The following is a 16,934-nucleotide window of genomic DNA, read 5'->3' on the forward strand; positions in this document are numbered from 1 at the left end:
CTGAGAGTTTAGCTCGGAGGTAGAAAAGCCCCTGGGTTCCACCCTCAGTACCACAAAAAAAAAAAAAAAAAAAAAAAAAAAAAAAATCCGGGCGTAGTGGCATATGCTTGTAATCCCAGTTCTTGGGAGGCTAAGACAGGAGGATCCCAGGTTCAAGGACAGCCCCAACAAGTAGTGAGATTTTCATCAACCTAGTGAGACCCTGTTTCAAAACAAAAATAAAATAGGGCTGAGGGATCTAGCTAGAACATAGAATGCCCCTGGGCCCAATCCTCAGTACCACACACACAAAAAAAATAATAATAAAAAGGTCTCATAGGGTGTTTTGCCTTGATATTGTGTGCCCTCAACAAGTAATGATTTCTCTAATGGTATATTTTATATTATCATCATCTCCCTCTTTTTTGAAGCTATTTTGAAATATATCTTATTTTAATAATTAGAAATAAGCCGAGCATGGTGGCGCATGCTCAGTACTTGGGAGGCTGAGACAAGAGGATCGCAGGTTTGCCGCCAGTCTCAGGTACTTAGTGAGGCCCTCTGCAACTTAGTGAGACCTGGTTTCAAAATAAAGAATAAAAAATAGAGCTGGGGGTATAGCTTGGAGATAGAATGCCCCTGGGTTCCATCCCCAGTACTGCACAAAAAAATTATTAAGAATAGAAATAAAAGCAGGCTTGACATTTATAATGAGCTGGCCGTGAGCCCAGGGACCGCACAGGTACCTTACCATCGCTAATCTCAGCTCTCCCTAAAGTCAGCACTAATGTGCTCGTGATTACTGGCTCTATTTTAAAGATAAGGAAAAAGTGGTGCGTCTACATATGCTACACAAGGCTGCTTTTTAACCAGCTGATGTGCCCTCTGTTATCTAAAAAGGGACTGTAGTGAGCTGGGAGTGTACACTTATAATCCCAGTACTCGAGAGGCTGAGCCAGGAGGATTGCACGTCTGAAGCCGACCTCTGTAATTTAGCAAGACCCTCAACAACTTAGCGAGATCCTGTTTCAACATGAAAGATTAAAAGGGCTCCGGTTGAGCTGGGCATGGTGGCGCACGCTTGTAATCCCAGCATTTGGGAGGCTGACACAGGAGGATTGTGGTTCAAAGGCAGCCTCAAAGTGAAGCCCTTTGCAACTCAGTGAGACCCTGATTCAAAACAAAGAATAAAAGTAATAGGGCTGAGGGTGTAGCTCGGAGGTAGAATGCTCCTGGGTTCTATCCCTAGCACCATACGCGCACGCACACACACACACACACACACACACACACACACACAAAATTATTAAGAATTGTTTTTAAAGTATGGGTTTGTAAGAATTGGAGAATCCAGAGTAATGTAGTCTAGCATGTGATGGCTAGGTAAAACATTTCTCTTTTTAAGACTTTTGTGGTAGCCCAGAAGACGAGAGAAAGAACAGACAGTACAATGACAAGATAAAGGCATGTTAGAGCACCCTTGTTATCCCAGCATTTGGGAGGCAGAGACAGGAGGATCTCAGTTTGTGGACAGCCTCAGCTACTTAGTGAGACCCTTTGCAACTCAGTGAGACTCCGTTTCAAAATAAACAATAGAAAATGGGGCTAGGGTGTAGCTCACAGGTACAGTGCCCCTGGGTTCCATCCCCAGTACCGAAAAAAAATAAAGTAAAATAAAATAAAGCCAGCATGGGCATTGGGAGAGCACAGGCGGCCCCCATCAAGGAACCCAGGAGGCCGTTGTGCTGTACTGCAATGACACCTGCCAAATTGGGCAGAGACAGCATCTAGGAGAAGTGTTACCCTAGAGCCAAGACAGGCTCATCACTCTTGAGGTCCAGCAGGGGGTGTCTAGACAATGTCTCAGTCTTCCTCAAGCTTAGGAAGGCCATCTTCCTAAGTAGTAATGTAACCCCTATCCTAGAAACGTAAGCATGGTAAGTTTTTTTTTTCTTTTTTTTTCTTCCTTCTTTATTTATTTATTTATTTATTTTTATTTATTTATTTTTGGCAGTATTAGGGATGGAACCCTATTTTAGATTCTTTTTTTAAATTTTTATTTTTATTTATTTATTTATTTATTTATTTTTGTTGTACTGGGGGTAGATAAAGAATGAAAAATAGGGCTGAGGGTGTACCTTGAAGGTAGAATGTCCCTGGGGTCCATCCCCAATACTGCAAAAAACAAAAAAAGGAGGAGGAGGAGGAGGAGGAGGAGGAGGAGGAGGAGGAGGAGGAGGAGGGGAGGAGGAGGAAGAGGAGGAGGAGAAGGAGGAGGAGGAGAAGGAGGAGGAGGGGAGGAGGAGGAGGAAGAGGAGGAGGAGGAGGAGGAGGAGGAGGAGGAGGAGGAGGAGGAGGAGAATTATTTAGCTTTCCTTTGAATGGGCTGACTACTGTGCTAACCCTATTGATTCATTACTTGATTTCATCAGCCTGAAAAAGGGCTCAGTGATTGCCGGCCTCATTTTGGATCTCTTTTCTTTTCTGTGTGTGGTTCCAAAAATTGGACTCAGAGCCTCCAACATGCGAGCCAAGTGTCTACCATGAGCTCTCTCCCAGCCCGGCTGGCCTCAAGCAACCAAACCCTAAATGGGTTTAATAGTTTACATATAAATGGTGATGTTCCCTTTTTATGTGTGTGTGGTACCAGGGATGGAACCTAGGGGCATTCGACCTCAGAGCTACAGCCCAGCCCATTTTATTATTTTACTTTGAAACAGGGCCTCACCAAGTTGCCAAGGCTGGCCGTGAACCTGTGATCCCCCTGTCTCAGCCTCCCAAGTACCGGGACGCAAGCGTGCTCTGCGAAGCCCAGCTAACGGTCCATATTTGATTCACACTAGATCCCAACCAAGTCCCTCCAGGTGATCAGATACTAACACAGTAAGCAACCATTTTTTCCTAGCTCAACTCACCATCGACATATCCCTGACATAAACATGGAAAACATTCTTTTTTTAGATATGTGTCATTTGATTATGTTCTGAATGCATATGTGTGTGTGTTCTTTTTTCAGAGTTCCTCTTCCTCAACTCAGGAATATGATAGAAGATGTGGCTCAAACCTTGAGGTTTATGGACGGTTCTTTAGAGAGGTGAGCACTTTTGTAACTGAGCCTCAGGTTTTAAGTACATAATTCTGCAGTGCCTTTGCACTTAATATTGCTTCTCGCTTGGGAAGCCAGTGGTCTGGCTCTGCCATCTGCTTCTCTCCAGCTTTACCATATTAAAATTCTCTCATTTTACTACTGGTTTTCCTTTCCTTTCCTTTTTCTTTTCTTTTTTTAAATTTTATTTATTTATTTATTTTATTTTTTATTTATTTATTTATTTTTTATTTTTTGGTGGTACTGGGGTTTCTGGAAGCCCTTCTACCACCGGGCTACACTCCCAGACCTATTTTATATTTTTATTTGGAAACAGGGTCTCCTAAGCCAGCGCGGCTGGCTTGGAACCTGCGGGATCCTCCTGTCTCCGCCTCCCAAGCGGCGGGGATTACAAGCATGCCCCACCACGCCCGGCGCCTGGTTTTCCTTTTCTAATGACAGATGTCAGGTTTTCTTTTAATTCATTTTCCTCCTGTTTTCGTTGTTGTTGTTTGGTCTATTACATACGCAAGTGTGTGTGTGTGTGTGTGTGTGTGTGTGTGTGTGTGTGTGTTGTGCTGGGGATGGAACCCAGGGCATTCTACCTCCAAGCTACACCCCCAGTCCTATTTTTGATTCTTTATTTTGAAATAGGGTTTCACTGAGTTGCAGAGGGCCTCAGTAGGTAGCTGAGGCTGGCTGCGAACCCGGATCCTCCTGTGTCAGCCTCCAAGTACTGGGATTACAAGTGTGCGCCTCCAGGCCCAGCTCACTTAGGTGAAATTTTTAGTCAAATAGTGATACTATATTCTATAATAATTACTATATTCTGAATTACTGTCAACTGAACACATTGTTCTAGGAGCAAATGTCTGAATTTCTTTACAACATACAGCAAAGAATAAGACTTTTAAGTAAGCTTTGTGCTTTCTTTGCTTATAAGCCTACTGTCAACTTCACTATCCAAAAATATGTTTCTTTTGAGCTGGGCATGGTGGTGCACGCTTGTAATCCCAGCATTCGGGAGGCTGAAACCGGAGGATCGCGGTTTGCAGACAGCCTCGGCTACTTAGGGAGGCCCTCTGCAACTCAGTGAGACCCGGTTTCAAAATGAAGAATAAAAAATAGGGCAGGGGGTGTAGCTCGGAAGTCTAATGCCCCTGGGTTCCATCTCCAGACCTGCAAAAAAAAGAAAAAAAAAAGTTTCTTTCTAAAAAGCTTTATTAAAAAATACTGTTAGAAAAATAGATAATAAACGCATATGGTAATTAGAGAAGGTATTGACGAGTTTCATGTTATTCTTCCCTTTCTTCATCTAGGATGGGACACACATATTTTCAACAAAAAACATGGGGAGGGGGTATTAAAAGCCCAGTCTGTTGTGCACACAGCTACTTGTGTCCTCTAGTGTCATCTACTCAATACATTTGTATGTTTTCCCCACAGATGGGTTAATTTTTTTTACACACTCCAGTAGTAACATTATAGCAGTGATTTCTTTTTTTTTTCTTTTTTTATTGGTGCACTGTATTCATACACCATAGTAGGATACATACTTTTGTAGACATACAAGCACACTTTTCCCAGTCAGCCCCCACCCGATCCCCACCCCATTCTCTCCCTATCCCTCCCTCCCATGCTTGGCTTAGTAGTTGACATCTAGTATTATGGCAATTTATCTAAAATTAAAAATGATAATCTCACATAACAGTTTCATTTGTCTGATACCAAGCTTTTGATGACTTAAAGATAACATTTCAATATTTCTTTTTACTTTCTTTCTTACCAGAGAATATTTTTTTCTATTTTTTTTAGGTGAAACTATCATATATTTATATATTTATTTTTCAGAAAAAAACTCTATCCTACTATGGAATATGGACTCTAGATACCCAAAACGATCTTGAAAAAGAACAAAGCTAGAAGATATATATTTTCTGATTTCAAACCATATAAAGCTACAATAATTGAAACAGTGTAGTACTATTCTAAAGGCAGATATATAAACCATTGGAGTTAAATAAAAGCCTAGAGCTAAATTCTTCCCTATATTGTCAAGTTATTTTTGACAAGGTTTCCACGAACATTTGGTGGTGGAAATGATAATCTTTTAACTAAATATTGTTAAAAAAATAATAATTACATGGAAAAGAATAAAATTGGACCCTTACCTAATCCCATATACAAATATTAACTCAAAATAGATAATAGACCTAAATATAAATCTTAAGACTATAAACTTTTAGGAGAAAATCTGGGTCATAAAACCTCACAACATTGAAATTGGCAGTGATTTCTTGGTTATGATTTCAATGGCACAGGCAACAGAGGAGTATACAGACTCCCTTAAAAAAAAAAATTGTATATCCAAAGACAATGTAAACAGAGTTAACAGTTACTAATAGAATGGGATAAAATATTTCCAATTGCTATATCTGAAGGTATATTAATATTCCAACTAGAAATCCTAAAAATTAACAACAATAAAGGCAAATAATACCATTTAGAGATAGGTAAAAGACTAACATAAATAATGAATCTCCACAGATAACCAATCTTAATTGTCTGTTGGATGGAAACTCTTGTTTCTCTGGTTCTGATGTGTGTTACCTATTTCTTCTTTGTAGTTAATCTCTTTGAGTATTTTCTCTAGTGCTGGTTTTGAAGACATAAATTCCTTCAGTTTCTGTTTGTCATGGAAGCTTCTTATTTCTCCATCTAATTTGATAGAAAGTTTTGCTGGGTAGGAAATTTTTGGCTGGAAGTTGTTTTCTTTCAGAGTTTGGAATATGTTACTCCAAGCCCTTCTAGCTCTCATGACTTGGTTTGGGAAGTCTGGAGTGATTCTAATTGGCTTACCTCTGAATGTCACTTGGACCTTTGTTTTTGTTGCCTTTAAGATTCTCTGCTTGGCTTCCACATTGGTCATTTTGACAATTATGTGGCGTGGGGATCCTCTTCTCCGATCCTGTCTAAAGGGAGTTCTGTAAGTTTCCTGGACCTTTGTATCAACCTCTTGCTCTATGTTTGGAAAATTTTCTGCTATTACTTCCTTGAAGAGATTGTTGATCCCTTTGGTTTCACTTTCTTTTCCCTCCTCTATTCCAATTATTCTTAGGTTAGCTCTCTTAAAATGGGCCCATATTTCTTCAATATCAGATTCCTGCTGTCGAATATTTTTTTCTAGATTAGAAACTATGAGTTCATTTTTGGATTGCTCATCTTCTAAGAGTGAGATTCTGTTCTCCATGTGGTCTAATAGGTTGTTTGTGCTTTGAATTGAGGCCTTTACTTCATTAATTGCATCCTTTATCTCTTTTTGGCTCTCTCTGAGTTCTTTTCGAAGCACCTCTATTATTTCTACAGTTATTTTCCTGATTTGATCTTCTAGAAATCTCTGATTTTCTGTTTTATCGGGTTCTGATGTTGTGGGGTTGTGGGCATTAATTGCTCCAGTATTATTCCTCTTTCCCATGATTTCCGATGTTTGTGCCTTCTCTGGGTTCTTCCCTTGGGTCACTATGACTTCCCTTAAGGTGTCTGGATCTCGAGTCAGTAGTATCTCAGACCCCACTACTCCTTTACTGGGTTTTATCACAGAGTCTCCGACCCAGAGAGTCGATAGAGGCTGCTTTAGACTGTGGGGGGTGCCAGGTTGCACGTTCTCCTATGGTGTGATATCTCTGCCACCGCCCCTCCCCCACTGGGTCAAGTCCCAGGGAGTACAGTACTGGGATTTCTCCTCTGTGGCCCGCAATTTGACTCACTGTTCTTGAGTACGCAGATGTAGCTGTACTGGCCTCGCTGAATTCGCTTTTGCTGCCGCCGGTGGCAATATGGCGCCGCTGCTACGCCCTCGGCTATGGGGCTGGCGTTTTTCTTCTTGATTTTGATTTCCACTCTGAATCCCTGCAGCGTGTGCTGAGCTCGGCCACTGGGAGCTTTAGATGCTCTCTGCGTGGAGAAATCCCGCCTAGCTCTTCTGCAGTGGCTCACCTCGGCTTGCTGTAGCCGTCCCGTGAATTCGCCGCTGCCACCGGCAGTATGGCGCTGCTGCCGCGTCTGCCGCGTCCTCGGGCGCAAGGCCGGTGTATCTCCTCTGTGGCTCTGTTCTCAGTCCGCTTTCTCTCTGGAGCCTGGTGATATTTTTTTTCACTGGTGATGGTGTTTTCTGGCTATGAAAGGCGCTGATTTTGTGGTAATGGAGATTTGTTGTTAGCGGGGCTCTTAAGCCCCGCTTTTCTCGGTCGCCATCTTCCTATAGCAGTGATTTCTATGACTAGCAAGAGTCACCAGATCTGGTGCCTGTAATCCCAGTACTTGGGTCACAGATTCAAGATCAGCTCCAGCAACTGAGGCTGTCAGCAGCTTAGCAAGACTCTGTTTCCAAATAAAAAATAAAATAGGGCTGGAAGTGTAGCTTGGAGGTAGAATGCTGCTGGGGGCTCAGTCCCCAGTACCACACACACACACACACACACACACACACACTAAGAGTCTAGTCGTTGGGAGAGGAGCCAGTCCCTGCAGAAGTACACGAAAACCGAGCACCTTCTCCACGGGCCGTTTTAACTTACATCTCTTCTTTCTTCAGTGCCTTTTGCCGGGAAGAGAATGGTCCCCGCCTGGATCATTTCTTCAACCTGTTCTTTCAACGAGCACTTCACCCTGCGACCCCACACTCGAGGGGCAGTCCCAGCGCGCAGCAGTACGATGCTCACGGCGCAGTACTTCTCGACAACCTCCCCGGGGTCCGGTGGCTCACACTTTCCCAGGAGGTCAAGGTGAGTTCAGAGGTCATATATAAGGACCAGAACCCGTGGTCTCATTATAATTCTCTGCCCTCTCTTTATTTTTCTTAAGCTTTGTATAATTTTCACGATTATGAGTAAAAATTAGCGGGTTAGTTGATGAAGGAGAATGTTCAGAGCAGTGACCTTAGCGAGAGAAGTAATCCTCTGTGACTAGAAATGAGCTTTTTCATCTGACTTTAAGTTTAAGCTTTGTCTAAACTCAGAATTCCTTGCAGAAATCACAACGGTATGTCTTAGTCTGGAATTCTGTGACTGCTTTTATAATGCAAGGTTAGGATTCTGGTCCTGTAAAGATTAAAAAGGGGCCAAAATGATTGACTGACAAGGAATAGTCTGAATTAAAATACAAACTCCACTAATAACAAAATCATTCTTTTTTTGTTTTGGGGTTTTTTTTTTCTTTTTGGTGATAGAAGTTGAACCCAGGGGTCTCACACTTGCTAAGCTGATATATATATATATACACACACACACACACACACACACACACACACACATACACTAAGCTACATCTCCAGCACAGGAAAATCTTTCTTTACATGAGCATGTGTGTTTAGCTTTTGGCTTGTCCCATATATCGCATATCAAGCATAAGACTTCACGATGATTAAGAATTCTCAATGTGACTTTAATCATAAATCATATCTATATACCCAAAATAACTTTACTATTGAATGATTGGCAAGATCATCTCAGAACTTTTCACCAGTGTCATCAACTTCTCATACAGTCTGCTTAGTTCTGGTTTTGGTATTGGCATTATATGAGCCACTGTTTTGTAACCACCTCTCTGCCCATGAAGAAATTCAGGCTGAGATATAGAAAAACCCAACTCAAGAGTCTACTCTCCACGAAACTCTGCCATGCGTGACAAAAGAAACGCGTCTGTGACAGCCGAAGCATCATTTAATTGGATGCGTCAGTCTCTCTGCTAAGTTTCTCGTCTATAAGACGGGGAAATGATAGTCCCGACCTCACAGAGGAGTTGTAGATTCCTGTGTGTAAGAGCAAGTTTAAAAGAAATTTCACTGATCGGGCAGGGCGGCGCACGCTTGTAATCCCCGCGCTTGGGAGGCGGAGACAGGAGGATAGCGCTGGTTCGAAGCCAGCCGCGCTGATGTAAGAGACCCTGTTTCAAAAAAAAAAAATTATATATATATATATATATATATATATATATATATATATATATATATATAAAATAGGTCTGGTAGTGTAACCAGGAGGTAGAAGGGTTTCCAGAACCCTGGTACCACCAAGAACAACACCAAAAATTTTTACTGGCTGGCACTTTTATTTTGTCTTTAGATTTTTGATATCTCAGGCCAATAATTACCATTATATAAAAATTAAAAAGTATGAATATATAAATTAATGTAACCGGTGCTTTTCATAAGAAAATATAAGTTTTCAACACAAAAAGTCAGTAGATAACTTTGCCTTTAAGACAGCAAGACCCTGGCTTCAGTTCGCTGCCTCTGTGCATTCCTGCAGAATGCAGGTCCAGCAATAGGAATAGCAACTCATTAAACAGTTTCTGAGAATCAAGAAAAATCACGAGTCTGTAATGTCTTTATCCTATAAGTTTTCCCAAGATAAATAATAACCACACAAAAAAAGAGAACATGAAGTATTTGCTAGGTGCAGGAAAATGTAGGTCGCAAATGAGTAATAAGTCATATTGTGTGAAAAGCGTTGAAAGCGAGGCTAATGTTCCGACAGCCTCCGTCATCTCTCTAAGACACAGTGTGCGAAACACAGTCCTGCAGAGAATGCCTTGGCCTTCAAAGGAAGAAGGGATTCTTGTTCACACTAGCTGTATGCCATAAATCTCAGTCGCCAGTAGTTTTATATATATTGACTATAGTTTTATATTAGCTGCATATGTATGTGTATATATATATATATGTATTATAGATTAAATTTTACTTTATTTTTAAATTTTGAATGTTTCAGAAGAAAGCTCAGGCAATTTCCAGAAAACAAAAGCCAAATCCTATGTAAAAGTTTTTCTTCTAATAACTCTGTTGGGTAGTTAAACTGTGCCAGATCCCAGGAGCCCTCCTGCCTTCATGTTTTAATCTATGAATAAAGACTGGCAATCCTTCTATTCAGAACATTGTGTCCAAGCTCGAGACAAGGAAGAATGTTGGTGTCTTCCAAGAATCCAACTGTTGGGAAAGATACAGGAAATCGAGGAACAAAAACAATATAGATTGGCTATATTAATATTGATTCTCATTTTCCACTAAGAAATGTAAGAGGTTAAAATGTCTAAGTTAAAAGCAAAAAGCAATTTTTTAACCTCATACATGGTTTTGTATTGAGCAGAAGGTTAAGACCATTTTGTAATAATAAAAATTATTGTTGAAAAATGTCTCTATCTTAAATAAATCAGCCAGGCATGGTGGTACATACCTCTGTGCCCAGTTTTTGGGGAGGCTGAGACAGGATTGCAGACTTGAGGCCAGCCTTATCTATTCAGTGAGGTTCTCAGCAATTTAGCAAGACTGTTTCCAAATAAATAAAACAGGGCTAGAATGTAGCTTGGAGGTAAGGCATTGCTGAATTTAATCCCTAGCACTACACACAAAAATAAATAAATAAAAATAAATCTTTCTATAATTAAAAGCTTAAAATAAGATGCTCCATTTTCAGGCATTCCTTAAGTAACACAAAAGAGAAGGATCTTTACACAATTCTCCAAGTACATAGTATGCATATTTTAATATGGCCATTACTGAAAGGCAGCTAATTTGAGTTAAATGTTTTTGTTACTCTATTTTTCTTCTTCTTTACATAGATGGAATTAGACACAGCATTAAGTGACCTGGAAGCCGCAGATTTTGCAGAACTGGTAAGCACAGGAGGGGGTTTGGGAGAAAGGCTCAGTGGTGAATTCTTATTTTGTAAATAAGTCATTATCCTAAGCACCTGCCAACTGGATCTGTAACAACCTTGAAACACTCAACATTCGGTCTCTGTTGATGCTGACCAAGTCTATTTTGCTTGCTTAAAGATTTTCTTACTTAGTGGAAAATATTTGTTACACTATGTAGATTCTGACGCTAAAATGATTAGTTGTAATTATTGTCCTTAAGAACAGGGCATTTTGAGGAAAGGAAGTATAGATGTAATATTGATCAACTTAAGTGAGAACCTTATAGATCTGAATTTAATTGGGAATCATCGACAGTTTTTAATCCTTTAAAAAGTATATTTCCTTGCTCTGTCTAGTGAAAAGGCCAAGAAATAGTGATCGTCTTTGTAGCAATAAACATCTCTAATACCCAGAGCTATTGTGTATAAATAGTTTTTCTCAGCCAAAGGAACAAGATTCCCCTGTGAAATGGTCCATTCCAGATTTAGGACAGAAAATATAAAAGTATGGGAGCATCTTATGCCAAAATCCCAGAAGCTTTTGAAAATGTCTAGGGGTGTCGCTCATAGGCCTGACATCGCCAGACACCAGCTGGAAGCAGCTCTCTGTTGAGCATCTGTAAGGACAGTCAGTGACTGCGGCAGGCTGAAACACATGGACGTGTGAGCCCAGGAGTTTATAGGACAAGAAAGGGGTCTCCATGATATGAGAGCGACTTCTGGCCACCATGATGCGAAAGTGATTTACAGCCTCCATGATGTGAGAGCAATTTCCAGCCGCCATAATGTGGGAGCAGCTTCTGGCCTCCATGAGGCAGGAGCGACTTCGGGCCACCATAATGCGGAAGCGACTTCTGTCCCCCATGATATGGGAGAAGCTTCCATGATGCAGGCCTCCATGATGCAGGAGTGACTTCCGTCATGCATGATGCAGTGACATTCATCCTCCATGATATGGAAGTGACTTCCGGCCTCCGTGATGGGGGAGCATCTTCAGTTCTTCATGATGTGAAGCGGCTTCCAGCCTCCATGCTCTCAGAGCAGCACCCCACCCCCCATGCTCCTTGCCACTGCACCTGCTGGCATTTACGCTTTGCAGCCAGCCCTAGGGACTGAATCCTCTAAACTATATGGCAGTATACTTCGAGATCTTTCCTTAGGACTTTTGCAAGGAGAAGGTCAAGGAGGGACCCTGGTTCATCCATATATCATGTATAGTAGAACACCTTCATTTTCATCTCCACTTTCATTAAACATTAAGTTTCCACTTGAAAACTTGTTTTCAGGCCAGGCATGGTGGCGCACGCTTGTAATCCCCGCTCTTAGGAGGCGGAGACAGGAGGATCTCACAGGTTAGAAGCCAGCCTCGCTGACTTACGAGACCCTGTTTCCAAATAAAAATATAAAATAGGTCTGGGAGTGTAGCCCGGAGGTAGAAGGTTTCCAGGAACCTGAGTACCACCAAAAAATAAAGAATTGAATTACTCCTTTGAAAGTTTTATAGGTGTGAAATATAATATGTAGATATTTGTAAGGGTTTTAATTTTTTTGATGGGGTACTGTGTAAATCTTGTACTTATAAATGTAATGAAAGCATTGACAGAAAAAAATATATACAACTTTTATAAAGGATTGTGTATTGACTGAATACATTTAAGACAAAATATATATTTTGAATATATTTTGAAACCTATTCTGCCATGAACAGAGATAACATATCTTTTTACTATGCCGTTGGTTTTTAGGTTAAGCTTCCTAATGTATAATAAATTTGCAATGGATAAAAAAAAAAGAATTGAATCATTTAAAAAAGAAAATAAGGATAGGAAAGGGAAAAGAGAAACTAATGAGTTAACTTTGGAAAATGCTCAAGAAACAACTTATTTTTGTGAAAACTGGTAAATGAGGAGGAATCCAAGGCTTATCCTGCCTTTGTTGTCTGGACCATATGTAAACATATGATGTGGATGATAGAGAGGGAGGGTCTCTTTTTGGAAGTGGTCCGCTGAACACAGCAGGAGAGATGGCGGAACTGGCCGTTCGTTTGGTAGTTCCTCCGTGAGGGGATGGATCTAGGAGGGGCCGCTAAGAGCCGCTACTATCACAGAGAGAAAGGCGGCCACATAGTCTGTGGTTGCTGGTGGGCGCATTCAAAACCACCCACGGGAGACGCTTGACACCTCAGTGTCTGTTACTACCAGATTACAGGGGCCGCCCAGGAGAAACGAACATGGTAAATGAGCTTATTTGGGAAAGGGAGGTTTCATTCGGCAAAATCTAGACTGCAGGCAACACTACAGGGCAGCGTAGTGTCCAGCGAATCGGGAACGGGTGGATTGAGGCAGGGAGAGAATTGAGAGAGAATGTCCTCTTTCAGTGACAAGGGACTTAAACATGTCAGCCACGGGCACCGGTTCTTGGACCCTGATTCAAACAAACTTGATTCAAACAAACTTTCTGACAGCCTCAGCAAGCAGCGAGATTCTCATCAACCTAGCAAACCCTGTTTCCAAATTAGGGCGTGGGGGCACACACTTGTAATCCCAACATTTAGAAGGCTGAGGCAGGAAGACTCTAGTTCGAGGACAGCCTCAGCCACTTAGTGAGCCCCTCTGCAACTCAGTGAGACCCTGTTTCAAAATAAAGAATAAAAATAGGGCTGGGGGTGTAACTTGGAGGTGGAATGCCCCTGGGTTCCATCCCCGGTACTGAAAAAATAAAAATTATGAGTGGAATTTTTCAAATGGTTGTGTGTGTGCGTTTAAAAGTATTTTGACATACCATTCAGTTGCCCACAAACAGGTTGTACCAATTTGTGATTTAAAAAGTAGTGTATGGCCATACTGGATATTTTAGATGATGTATAGTAGAAGTGTTTTGTCTTAACAGGTTTTTTTTTTTTTCCTAAAGAAATCCATCAGGGAATAGCAATTTTTATGTTTCATTCTTAAATGTTTCATATCAAAAGTGTTTTGTAAGAAGCAAAAAGAAGGTTGTTTTCAGTCAAATAAATATCTGTTCATTTTATATTTCACCCTAGTACTCTGGTATATTTATTTCCGAGGAAGATACTAGAAAAAAGTGCAGCTAGTAATGAATGCAATTGCCATTCTGACTACTGTCGATGATCTGGGAGCTTTTGATCATGTACACACACGCAGGCCACAATATAAATTCACTGTGAACTTTTTTCCTCCAGTCTGAGGATTACTATGACATGAGACGGCTGTACACAATTTTGGGGTGTTCTCTATTTTACAAGGTAAGTCGAAACTTCAAATTTTTGTAAATAACCACCTGCTATATATGAAGATATAAACTAAATTAAACCTCAATTTTTTTGTGTGTCGTGTGGGTCTGAGGATGGAACCCAGAGGCATTCGACCTCCGAGCTACACTCCTGTCCTATTTTTTATTCTTTAACTTGAAACAGGGTCTCACTATGTTGCGAAGGGCTCACTAAGTAGCTGAGGCTGTCCGCAAACTGCTATCCTCCTGTCTCAGCTTCTCGAATACTGGGATTACAAGGATGTGCCACCACGCTTGGCAAACCTCAAATTTGTAAACACATGAAAGGTACATTTATCTCTTTCCCTCTGAATGTAGAAACTATAAGATTAAGATCTTAAAACAAGAGTTGTGCCTACACACTTATAATAAATGTTTATGGCTTCGTTGCATTCTAAAGCACTTGCAAATGTATAAAGGAGAAACAGAACTCAAAACAATCAATTATGTAAGGGAAAAGAACAGTATGTTCTTGATTTCTATTCACAGTGGTGCTTTTTATCAAATTTAACTACTTTTAAGACGGGTGTGGTGGTGCTCACTTGTCATCCCAGCATTCGGGAGGCTGAGACAGGAGGATCGCGGTTCGCGGACAGCCTCAGCTACTTAGTGAGTCCCTTTGCAACTCAGTGAGACCCTGTTTCAAAATAAAGACTAAAAAAATAGGGCTGGGGGTGTAGCTTGTAGGTAGAATACCCTGGCTTTTATCCCCAGTACCACAAAAAAATTAAATATTTGTATTTACAAAAAGAATATTTTTGTATGTGCGGCACTGGAGATTGAGCCTTGGAGCATTCTATCTCTGAGGTTTACCCCTAGACCTATTTTTTTATTTTTACTTTGAAACAGGGTCTCACTAGGTTGATGACAGCCTAACTACTTGAAGCTGCCATCAAATCTGCAATCCTCCTGTCTCAGCCTCCCAAGTCCTGAAATTATACGCCTGCGCCACCACACCTGGCAAAAAAAATAAAATCTTTAAAACACAATGTGTAACTCATCTAACCAAGAAGCAGACAAAACGATAGGAGACAGAGTAGTGAAAAGAAAGTCCCTCCCTGCCTTCTGCCCTCCTTCTCCATGCTCTATTTTCAGAATTCAGATCTGGTCTAATTTTGACAAGCACTCAGGCTAATACGTCACGCAGGTGATCTTGCTTTCTGCCAAGATTTGTCTATTGGGGCCCTTAAGTTGTCATTTGGTTTCTAGTTTGGCCTCAAGGGAGTATTTTAAGCCAACCAATGAAGTGTTTGTAAAAATCTTAAAATAAAACACCAGGCGTGGTGGCCCACACTTGTATTCCCAGCATTTGGGAGGCTGAAACAGGAGAATCACAGTTCATGGCCAGCCTCAGCTCCTTAGTGAGGCCTTCTGCAACTCAGTGGGACCCTGTTTCAAAATATAGAATTTAAAAAAAAAAAAAATAGGGCTGAGAGTGTAGCTTGGAGGTAGAAGACTTCTGGGTTCCACCCCCAGTACTGCAAAAAATAAAGAATCTTAAAATATGGAGTTACTCAATTGGGTGTGGTGGGACATGCTTTTAATCCCAGTACTTGGGAGGCTAAGACAGGAGGATCCCAGTTCATGGCCAGCCTTAGCTATGTAGTGAGGCTCTGCACAACTTAGTGAGGCCCAGTTTCAAAATAGAGAATAAAAAACAGGCTGGGTATAACTCAGGTAGAAGGCTCCTGGGTCCGATCGAAGTTCCACAAAAACAAAAAAAGGTTTGATGAATACAGGATTACCGCTCTGTGTGTCAGTAGTTGACCGACTCTTCCTGGTTCAATTCAAGGGCTACCTGATATCCAGTCACCTGCCTCGGGATGACCTTGTCGGGATTGCTGCATACTGTCGCCACAATGGCCTGCTGCCCTTAGCAGCAAGACAAAGAATTGGTCAGTTGATAATATGGAGAGAAGTATTTCCTTCACATCACCTTCACCCTTCTGCAGATGCAGACGCCAAAGTCTTTCAGGAACCGGGGGGGAGATACTTTTTGCTTATTGTTGGCTTGGTAAGTTTTCCTGAGCTGCTTTCTTGAAATGTTTTCCTGTCAATTTACAGTCTAGATAACGATGCAAACAAGATAGCCATTTAAAACGATGAGTGCGCCGGGCGTGGTGGCACACTCTTGTAATCCCAGCATTCGGGAGGCTGCGACCAGAGGATCGCGGTTCGCAGACAGCCTCAGCTACTTAGTGAGGCCCTCTGCAACTCAGTGAGACCTGGTTTCAAAAAAAAAAAGAAAAAATAGGGCAGGGGATGTAGCTTGGAGGTCGAATGCCCCTGGGTTCCATCCCCAGACCCGCCAAATTAATTAATTAATTAATTAAACAATGAGTGTGCCAAATACCAATGTTCAAGAAAACGTTCTGTGTCCCTCTATTCCTTTTCTTTTGTACCCATTTAGCATTCGTGAAGAAACATTAACAAAATCCAGGAAAGTATTTTAATTTCTCAAGATCTCTTGTTCTCTTTTGTATAGTGGTTTTTAATCCTTTGTCTGATTTATAAAAATGGAAAGAGACATGAAAAGAATCTAGAATCAGAAATAAAATAAATGTGATTATAATAATTGAGGTGTGTGTGTGTGTGTGTGTGTGTGTGTGTGTGTGTGTGTGTCTCCCAGGACTGAACCCAGAGGCTTTCTACCTCCAAGCTATACCCCCAGCATTTTTTATTTTGTTTTGAAACAGGGTCTCACTAGGTTAGTGAGGGTCTCTCTAATTTGCCGAGGCTGTCCTGGAACCTGGGCATCCTTTTGTCTCAGCCTCCCAAGCCCTGGGATTACAAACATGTACAGCCACAGGCATTTGGCTTAATGGAGGCTCTTTGAAAGCTATATTAGGCAATTCCATGTACCAAGAGAAGTGACCAAAGGCATATCA

General features: G+C 41.2%; 1 protein-coding gene across 1 annotated transcript in view; it reads left to right on the forward strand.

The window, feature by feature from the left end:
- The window catches only part of INTU (inturned planar cell polarity protein), a gene marked incomplete at both ends in the record, with an annotated part of 72,565 nt that overhangs the window by 44,191 nt on the left and 11,440 nt on the right, over nucleotides 1-16,934 (forward strand). The window contains 5 exons of the mRNA XM_080697314.1: nucleotides 2,996-3,073; nucleotides 7,659-7,848; nucleotides 10,682-10,735; nucleotides 13,958-14,020; nucleotides 15,839-16,060. Coding sequence (XP_080553440.1) covers nucleotides 2,996-3,073; nucleotides 7,659-7,848; nucleotides 10,682-10,735; nucleotides 13,958-14,020; nucleotides 15,839-16,060 — 607 coding nt within the window. The remainder of the gene's footprint in view (nucleotides 1-2,995; nucleotides 3,074-7,658; nucleotides 7,849-10,681; nucleotides 10,736-13,957; nucleotides 14,021-15,838; nucleotides 16,061-16,934) is intronic.

Source organism: Muscardinus avellanarius (assembly GCF_963383645.1).
Source record: "Muscardinus avellanarius genome assembly, chromosome: 6".
Lineage (NCBI taxonomy): Eukaryota > Metazoa > Chordata > Mammalia > Rodentia > Gliridae > Muscardinus > Muscardinus avellanarius.